Raw genomic sequence first — 10,000 nt, 5'->3', positions numbered from 1 at the left:
ACACACACACCAACAAACAGAAACAAATAAACAACCATACTAATACGAAACACACAATCACTCTCTATCCCTCATTTTTTCACCCCCCCCCTCCTCCCTCCACCCCACCCTACAGATTCCTCCATGAAGTGAGCCCCATCATGGCGCGAGACCCCACCGTCATGGCAATCAGCACCTTCAACTTCTTCGGTTACCGGGACGTGGCCAACAACCTGACCCAGCTCTACAGGACGGACCAGGTCAACAACATCGCCTTGTTTCTCACGTCGAAGGTTGTGCATGAGGTGATCGCTCCAAAATGGCTGCCGGCGGATAGCGTGAGTCTTCTGTTTTTATTTTTCTGTTGATTTTTGTATCTGTCTACTTGTTTATCTGTTTTTTTCTTTGTGTGTTTGTTTGTTTACCTGTTGTCCTGTTTGTCTATTTAATAAATCGTCTGTTTTCTATTTTCAATACATTCGTTACCTCTTCATTTTTATTGATATATATCTTTTTCTCATTATCATTGTTTTTCTTTTCTTATCTTTTCCTACACTTTGCTGCAGTCATTTTTTTTTCTTTTTTTTCTGACGGCCGCCCCCCAAAAAAGTAGTAATAAAAAACCTGGCGACCAAATATACCCGTCTGTCTGGAAAATAACATCCAGACAGACGGGCATAAACCCCTTTCTGTAGCCACATCCTTCCCACAGACCCGCGAGTGGTACCGCACTTTAATCGACGCCATCCAGGAGGAGGCCGGACGGGCCATCGTGTACCCGGAAGTGCCCCGTGCCCGCCACCGAGCCTACAGTGGCATCACGATCAACGGCGGCGTCCAGTACAACCTTTTCCGCGACCACGTGCTGGCTCTCACCACCGATTACCACTTCCAGAAGGAGGAGCTCGAGAGGTCAGAGGCTGTGCCAGGGGATGGGTGGGACACACACACACACACATTAGGACCCAGAGACTACAACAGAGAGAAGAGAGGGCAAATGGAAATGGAAGGGGTAGTAATATTAACAAGGAAAGGAATTATTGTAAAAGAGATAGAGATTCAGTAAGACCCACAGTAGAATTAAAGGCAATTGGGGTAGAAACAAACGGAGTAAATATAATAATAACCACAGTGTACATTGGTGACGTCACAAGAAAATTACGAAAAACTTATTCAAGAAACGTTAAAGAGCCTTTAACGTCGGAAACTAATGCAAAAGGATTTTTGTAACGGGATTTTAATAGCAAAATTAACTAGGAAAGTTTCAATCCCAGAGGTCAGCCAGATTCATGGAATGCAAAATTACTCATAAGGCATAAGTGAATGCATGTGTCTGTATGTAAAATTTCGTACTACTATAACAAAATTTTCCTCGTATTTCAGGTTAGAATTATCCCAATATGAGGCGTGGCTGCTGAACACGCTGAAAGCATCTAAACCGCTTGCATTTGACTTCTGCAAGCACGATTTCATGTATGAGCATGTAAGTCGATTCTTATTTCTTCTCTCTTATGGGCTTACTTGTTAATGTTATGTGACTGTTTTGTAAATTGTATTTCATTCCTCTCTTAGATTTTTTTGTGTGAGCATGCATGCAGGAACTTTATCTGAGTATCATGAGTGTATTATATGATTTTCTTTTTCTTTTTTTTTTTCCTCCTATAGAATCCAGTGGTTATGTTTGTTAACTACAACAGCAGCAGAGAAGGAGAAGCAGACTGGCAGTACGCAATGAAGGTGAGTTTTCATTCACTTGATTAACTGGTAATTATACCAATACATTATTATTGGCAAAATTATATCAATCTCTATTTGTTATCTGCTGCTGAGTACATACAAGTACACCTCTGATTTTCCGGCCATGTTCATTTAAGTCCCATAGTTATGATTTAGTAATATTCATCTGATCATCCTGTTAAGGTCTTATCTAAAGCTCCATGGATGACCTTTAACATTTGTATATTGCTTAAAAATAAAGCAGACTAAGAATTACATAAAACTGATGGATCTGCTGTGCTGTAGTGCATAAAACATTCATTCTGAAAGCTGAATAATGGTTAATTACCCTACATAAATAAAGAACATTAACTGCTGAACCAACTCATTCATACCCTCATTTCCACTTGCAATATTTCTAAGTTTCCCCAAAAACAATACATCAGCTATTAAAATGAATCACTTACAACTCATTTTCCAAGTAAGCTAAACCATTTGTGGCTCTTTTATTTCCCTTACATAAACAACAAATTGATTATCAGCACAAACAATACAAACCTTTTTCCCATCCAGAAACAAATTATTTTTCTCTTCCCTGCAGTGCCTAAAGACCTGGGACATTTATGCGGAAGCTGGGTGGAAGGGCGTGTGGCAATTCCACTTCCATGGCCACTTGCTCAGTGTTGTGGCTTATCCCACTTCTCCCTTTAGGTGAGTTAAGATTGATGTGTAAATATTATTATTTGGGGGTTACTTCTGTTGTATTTGTTATTGTTTTGGCATATTTTTTTATATTAATTTTGAATGTAATTTATGTTGTGCTGTGTTTTGTTTCATCTGTTGGTTATTTGCACATGGGTTTATATACTTCCCCATGATCATAATCAAACTTCCCTGTGTTCTGGGTAATTCATTCTCATTCAGCATTAGCATAACCTTGTGCCTGTACATCATTATACTAATTTATTATTTTTTTCACACTGCTTCATATTCCAGCTACTTAAAACCAGCCTCATACAATTTCGTCACTGCACCTCCCACCACGACCACCACTACACCCTCCTCGGACACATTATCTAACTCAGCTTCATCACCAACACCTTCAGCTAGCTAGGGTTTTCCCTTTCCATGCTGATATATTATTTGTAAAAAAGGAAATACTGTGGTAGGTATCTTAACATAGATGTAAACTAATAAAAGATAGAATAGAGGAATATTTTTTTTCTTTGGGGACTCCTGGGTGAATCTTCAATTAAAAATATTTTTTTTTTGTTTAAACTCTCAGAGTACTTGAAAGTATTTAAAGCAAATAAAGTACTTACAGAAAAATAACTTCATGAGAAATACTTGACAAATCCCCACAATTTTCTTGCACCCACAATTATCAGTTTTTTATAAAATTCAGAAATACATACCTGGTCATTTTTGTATTTTATCATAAAGTAATGTAAAATTTAAAATTACCACCTTTGCAATTTAATTAAAAAAAAAAAAAAAAAACATCATAGCAGTTCAAAGGGAAGAGTTCAATGAAACAATAAACTGAATAAACTCATGTATTTAAGAGTTTTCTTTGTTTTTGGAAACAAGATTCAGTCACTATTTTCCTTTCATAGAAAAAGGAAATCAACAACAATGGAAAAAATATGGAATATAACAGCCAATAGAGAAGAAATCATCTGCACTATCATGGTGAAATGTTAAAGCACCAAAACTTTCATTAGAACTATACTCAGTTTTTATTGAGGTAAAGATGCACTTGAGAGTTCAGTGATAAGTGACTGAAACTGAATAGACCAAACTGTCAATATGTCGTCACCACTAACCTATCAAGTTCATCTTTGCCACATAAAAAGTTGGAGTACAAAGGATATTTTTTTCTTTTTGGTATCGACACAAAATGGTAACCATTTTATAACTTTTCTAAACATTCTTCTTTGGTTTTATTAGATAAAAAAAAAAAAAAAATCATTTACTTTTCCAATCTCATTATCTTGCTAGCATACAGTGACTCTGAAAACTAGCATTTTATTATAGGAAGACCATGTATATTTAAAGAAATATACATGCACTGTTACATACAAATAGGCATGCATACACGTGTACGCAAACATACATAAGTGCACAACACACCAAAAATATACAGTCACCTAAGAATACTTATCCCAATCCTCACACACCACATTTGCACTCTTACAAAAGTCACTTTCAAAACCCTGCATCTAGTCCACTTAAACTAGCTTAGTTGACTCTCTCAACACTAAATATATAAAACTCAACAGTTACATAGGGTGTGATAGGATGTTCTTGACCCTCAGCTATTTACAAGCAGATACTTGGAAGCATTCGCTTAACCTGACATTACTTAGGACATTGAGGTAACAACCGAGAGTGGAGGATTGTCCATTGATGATCACAAGTGGAGGGAGACTTTGTCATCATTGCTGTTGTCTCCAGAAAAACATCCTGCAAAAACCTGTGAATCTGCAGCAAAACACTTACTTAAGCCAAACAGACTGCACCTACAGGAAATGCACATACACACGCACATCCATAGTCGTACAAAGGGCTAGTGTCAATATCAAGACATACATCAGAATCAAAAAGAGAGAGAGAAAGAGAGAGAAAACAAACCTACTCCTTTTTGCTTACCCTAACAACCTATTCTCTGAAATCTGGACATCTATAAAATACACAACTGTCAAATAACATTTCCTTAACAACCTTCTAGAGAATTCCATAAGCTCTCTTCCATATAACAGTAAAAATAATGACATCCTTTGACAATAGAAAATACATTCCTTCCTGTCTTTACAGATCACAATTTTCCAGACTTTACATAATTTTACTCTGCATCTTTATTAATTGTTTGTAGTTTTGTAATGTATGTACATAATTTCCCAAACACTAAAAGCGTTGATACTATATTTACTATTTACAATTTTGCATTGTCTACCATAAAGCCTGAATTTATTTGTTCATTTATTTGTGTGTGTGTGTGTGTGTGTGTGTGTGTGTGTGTGTGTGTGTGTGTGTGTGTGTGTGTGTGTGTGTGTGTGTGTGTGTGTGTGTGTGTGTGTGTGTGTGTGTGAGAAAGAAGAGAGAGAAGAGAGAGAGAGAAGAGAGAAGAGAGAAGGGAGGGGGAAGGGAGGGAGGAGAAGGAGGGAGGAAGGAGGGAGGGAGGGAGGAGAGGAAGGAAGGGAAGGAGGGAAGGAAGGAAGGAGGGAGGGAGAGAAGGGAGGGAGGAGGAGGGAGGGAGGGAGGGAGGAGGGAGGGAGAGAGAGAGAGAAAGAGAAAGAGAAAGAGAAAGAGAAAGAGGGAAAGAGAGAGAGAGAGAGAGAGGGAGGGAGAGGGAGGGAGAGAGGAGAGAGGAAAGAGAAGAGGATAGAAGATGAAAGAGGAGAGAAGAGAGGACCGTAAAAGCTAAGAGAGAAGAGGAGCAAAATATTGAAACATATGTATATGCTGACCTACTTATCCTTAAGTATAAAAATTCAAATCTGTGTAGAACACGACATAACTTGAAAAGCACACACACACACTTAGCCCAATCATTCAGGTAAAACTGTACAGTACAATCTTTAATCACTCATTTACTTTGTGCATGGAAAGAAACCACTTTCCATTGCAATTTTCTCCCCCTATATTTGTCTAAAGCAATAATAAACTGCTGCCCAATGTAGCATAAACAGCTGTTTATTGTGTCATTTAGAGTGGTCATGGAAGATGTGATGCAACAGAAATCATCTACAAAAAAAAAAAAAAAAAAAAAAAAAAAAAAAAATGCAATCTTCTTTTCCCCCACTCCCACCCTAAAAAATAGGGGAAAAGCAGGAAAATATATAGATGAAAAAAGAGAGTAAATAAACAGGAAAGAAAATGCATAATAACAAATATAGCTAATTAAGGAATCACAACACAGTAGCTGTAACCTGCATCCCTTTCCCACATCACAGGCAGATATTGGATAGTTTCCTCTTTGTGAGTGAGGAAGTTTGACACTAAATAGTAAAGTTCAGGTACTAGTGTTCACTCGAGTAATTATCATTCCCCGTTTGATGTTTTCAAGTTTTAGCTCCTTATATCATGGTAAACTCTCCATTTCAGTAATTACAGCAAAAGAAAAAAATGTAAAAAAAAAACAAAAAAACAATAGGAAGGCAACAAAACAAAAAGATAAATCACTCACTGCATAACAGTTAACAACCCAAAATACAAACCTAGTATAAATACATGACATGGCACCAATGCTCATTATCCACTTTAATTTGTTATTTTATCTATTACTTGTCATTATCATTTCTCAAGTGCAAGCTCCTTGTGAGACAATTTACTCAAAAACACAGAAACCTTCTGCTATCCCCTCAAAAAACACAGCTGATGTTATAGACTTTCAGCCAAGCATGACTTTGAGTACCTCTTGCAACTCCTCCCTCCCTACAGGACAGCTCAGAAATTCTTGCTGTGTAAGGTGTAGTAAAAATATAACAGAACATTCAACAAGCTGTTTTTCAGTGTTCATCCATTGCTTCCTCCTCTCTTGGGCTGTTGGAAAGGGAGCGGCTCATGGACTCTGCTTTGCTGGGAGATTTACTGCGGTGCCGTGACTGAGACCTGTGGGGAGAGGAAAAGGTTAATATCAAATATAATGTGTATCAACAACAACAAAAAAAGAAAAGTGACAATATATGAGACAGGTAAGGATGAAAGAAGCTTATGTGTAAAAGGTGAAAAATCAATCAATTAATAAGGTTGATATCAAAGAAGAAACATTGCGATGACTTTCAAGATCATCTTTCTTAGAATTGTCTCAGGAAGAGAATATATAGTCTCAACTGGTGGTGTCAGATTGGGCAAGTAATAGGTATGACACCTGGCTCACTTTCTCTATATATCTTTGATTTTGGGAGTTTCATTTATTTCTTAATTTGTATAGCATGTTGGAACGTAAAAATAGGAAAGGAAAATTGGAGGGAGAGACAGTAGAGAGTTTGACTATGCTATATTACCTGGACTTTGATTTTTCCTTGGAGTGTGAACGTGACCTGGACCTTGATCTGGATCTGGTGGGTGACCTTGAACGTGACCTGGACCGCGACCTAGACTGTGATCTTGATCTGGACTTGGATCGGGAATGTGACTTGGATCGAGACTTAGAGTGGGACTTCCTGTTACGCTTGTCTCTAGAATGTTAACAGGTCTATCAGTAATATGACTAAACTAATTACTGGCTTTAATTATTTAACTATCAACAAACAAATATGACAGTTTTTCTCTGGTATAATTCATAAATCTATAGAGATGAAGAAATGGAAAATTCAAAAGCTTCACCTTGAGCGTGACCTAGAACGTGAAGGTGAATGTGACTTTGAGCGTGAATGGGAGCGAGATCTGGAATGGCTTCTTGACCTTGACCTGGAAAGAAGTAGAAAAAATACAGTGAAAAATTTGTAAACTGCAAGCTAGAACAATACCAAGGTATATAATATTACAAAATCTCACTTACTCATTTTCACTAACACCCACAATGACACCCACACACACACACTGGAGATAATTTTTACCTGGAACGTGAGCGAGACCTGGAGCGTGATCGTGAGGAGGAACGTGAGTGGGACCTGCGCGACCGCCGAGAGTTGTAGTCGTTGATGAGGCGAATACGCCTGCCGTGGAGCTCTTTACCATCCAGTTTCTCCAGGGCTCCCTTCATGTCAGCATATGTGGCAAATTCCACAACCCTGGGGTGGGATAGGGCAATGAAGGGAGGATTAATATCAGCCTTTAAAGTTGTTTGTATTTCCTACAATTGAATATTTGTCATGCATGTCAATAATTTTCTGGTGTGGTTTTCTGCCAGTAATTGTAAACTGATTTGAATGAACACAAGTGACTTCCTATGATATAATCTTGGCAGTAGTTTCAACTTAGAATATACCATTTGGGAAAATAGTGAGTATTAACCCTTCAATCCAGATAACATGACCATCACATCAAGAAAAAATTTGGCATGAGGGGCAAAACAGATTGTATTACAGAAAAAAACAAAAACAAAAAACAAATAACAAACTGTTACTTATTGATATTATTCTTGCACTAAATTATAGACTAACCAAGAAAGATGATATGCAGTCTGTGCAAAGAAAACAGTTTATTACCATCTGGATAAAGCAAATCAAATGACAAATATGATCATTGGAAAATGGCAAAAAAGCTAAAAATGCTTATGCATAAAAAGAGAAAAAACATTGCAAAGAGGAGGCTTAGAGTCCTGTTACCATACAAGAGTGTTTGTGTGCGCCCAGCCTACAAGCCATGCACCCCAGCAGAGTGGCCGCCCACATAAACCTAAAGGCCGTATTTTGGGCCATGTGACTGCCGTGAAGCACTCAGATCCAAGGGTTTAAAAAGTTATTTAATTAAAAGTTCCTTATACAACCGCACCAAATCCAATCTGGGATGTTACCATGAACAAGGTTGAATTGTTGAAGCTTGTTAATTAAAATTCATTATCAAGGAAGCAATGACTAAATAAGAATCAAAAGAAGAAATTAGTCATGCAAAATCTTCTCAAGCACAAAAAAAGAAAAGACGAATGGAATATAATCCAATTAACAGCACTCTCACTCTTAATCATTCTGAACAAAACACACAAACAAGTAAACAGCCACATGAAAAACATACAGAAAAACAAGCTCAGTCATCACTCACTCACCCTTCATTTCTGCGGTGTTTGTGTGCATCCGCATATGTGACTTCCCCGGCCTGTCGCATGAAGTCTTTAAGGTCCTGTCGACACAATGACTCCATTAAACTCCCAGTCAATAGTTTGGTTTTCATTTCTTTTTATCAATACATCCTTGAATGAAATGATGCATAACAGTGTATGAGAGTCATTATGTTATGATTATAACAGGAATAAACAAAATGAAAATTCAAGAAACTAGAAAGAGAAAAACAGAAACAACTAAATTAGTAATGCTGAAGAAAAAAATAATTGCAAATGGGAAAAGTAAAAACTATATATATATATATATATATATATAATATATATATATATATATATATATATATATATATATATATATGTATAATAACAATAATTATAATAACAGAGAAATGGAAACATAGTACTACTACTGGAAAGAAAAATAAGTACTTTGGAAATACATATCTATAGTGAAATATAAGAAATTTAAACATCAGTGTATCAGAATAGAAAGAAAAAAAGAGAAAAAACAAAAACAAATGGAACCCTCACACAAAGAGCAATTACATCTGATTTTTAAAAATTTATACAGTGAAGATTAGGAAGCAAATTCAAGAGGAAAAAGTTGGCTGGACTCTTGAAAAAAATCAATTCTCTAACTAAGGTGAAAGTTGCAAAAGTGAGCAATCAATTTTTTTTCTACTGTTTATTCATTTATATTTGTTTTCTTAATAAATAAAATGGCCTTTACATTTAGACTAGTGAGCATTTCTGAATGCTCACTTTTGACCTACTTATGCTCCTGAAATAAAAAAAAAGAATGAAGAAACTACAAAGAAAAATTATCATATAAATGAAGAAGATATACATATATAAATATATATGTAATAGAAAGAGTACCATATAAGAAAAATTCATTTGAATGTGATGATAATGAGCAAAAGATGACTTTTTTCACCAATCAATAATGGACTGACATTAGAAGAAGAAGAAAAAGATGTTTGTTTTCATAGAATTTCCACAATCTAGAAAATGCTACAAACATTAAAAGGCCAATTCAGTGCAGTGTTCCGATGGGTATTAGGCACCCTGATTTACCTGTCCTGGTTTTGGGGCAATCAGTAACTCAAGGGAAACGCGGAGTCGCGACTCAACCTCACGAGGTCTTGCCTGCCCCCACGAGCGCGAGGCCGACCTCCGTCAGCATCAGGCCAACATCTCTGTCAGCATCTCTGCCAGCAACTCGGAGCCCCCATGAGCTAAGGGGGCCAGCACCTGCACCACCTTCACCATCACCATCACCTTCATAATCACCATCATCATCATCATCCCTATGCTGCGACTGAGCCCTGGTGGAGGGATGGGGGAAGGAAAGGAGAGGAGTGGGAGGAAAGGAGGGGAGGTGGGGAGGAGGATGGAGAGGATGGTATCCCTCCCCCCCACACAAATCCAGCCATCCCCCCTCCACCAAAGCCATGGACGTCACTGAGACGATGCGCAGAGCGGTTACAACGGCCCATACCCAGTCCGTGCAGGAAGAGTCCATCCTTCATTCATATCCCAGATCCTCATCATCACTCATTCTCACACGAAGCACTC

The 10,000-nt window shown here is 37.5% G+C and overlaps 2 protein-coding genes across 2 annotated transcripts in view; one reads left to right on the top strand and one right to left on the bottom strand.

The window, feature by feature from the left end:
• LOC119570508 (protein O-linked-mannose beta-1,2-N-acetylglucosaminyltransferase 1-like) overlaps positions 1-2,909 on the top strand; it is a 19,003-nt gene extending 16,094 nt beyond the window's left edge. The window contains exons 12-17 of the mRNA XM_037918217.1: positions 116-317; positions 692-891; positions 1,363-1,462; positions 1,645-1,716; positions 2,297-2,406; positions 2,692-2,909. Coding sequence (XP_037774145.1) covers positions 116-317; positions 692-891; positions 1,363-1,462; positions 1,645-1,716; positions 2,297-2,406; positions 2,692-2,809 — 802 coding nt within the window. The 3' untranslated portion in view covers positions 2,810-2,909. The remainder of the gene's footprint in view (positions 1-115; positions 318-691; positions 892-1,362; positions 1,463-1,644; positions 1,717-2,296; positions 2,407-2,691) is intronic.
• A 2,133-nt stretch (positions 2,910-5,042) lies between these two features.
• LOC119570496 (serine/arginine-rich splicing factor 6-like) lies at positions 5,043-9,730 on the bottom strand. Its single transcript, XM_037918206.1, has 6 exons — positions 9,500-9,730; positions 8,408-8,481; positions 7,260-7,433; positions 7,027-7,110; positions 6,705-6,878; positions 5,043-6,309 (listed from the first exon to the last, which is right to left on the bottom strand). The coding sequence occupies exons 2-6, from the start codon at positions 8,464-8,466 to the stop codon at positions 6,207-6,209; spliced, it is 594 nt and encodes a 197-aa protein (XP_037774134.1). The 5' UTR covers positions 8,467-8,481; positions 9,500-9,730; the 3' UTR covers positions 5,043-6,206.
• Between the last annotated feature and the right edge of the window lie 270 nt (positions 9,731-10,000).

This window comes from Penaeus monodon, chromosome 4, assembly GCF_015228065.2.
Source record: "Penaeus monodon isolate SGIC_2016 chromosome 4, NSTDA_Pmon_1, whole genome shotgun sequence".
Lineage (NCBI taxonomy): Eukaryota > Metazoa > Arthropoda > Malacostraca > Decapoda > Penaeidae > Penaeus > Penaeus monodon.
This window is presented reverse-complemented; position numbering and strand designations above follow the sequence as displayed.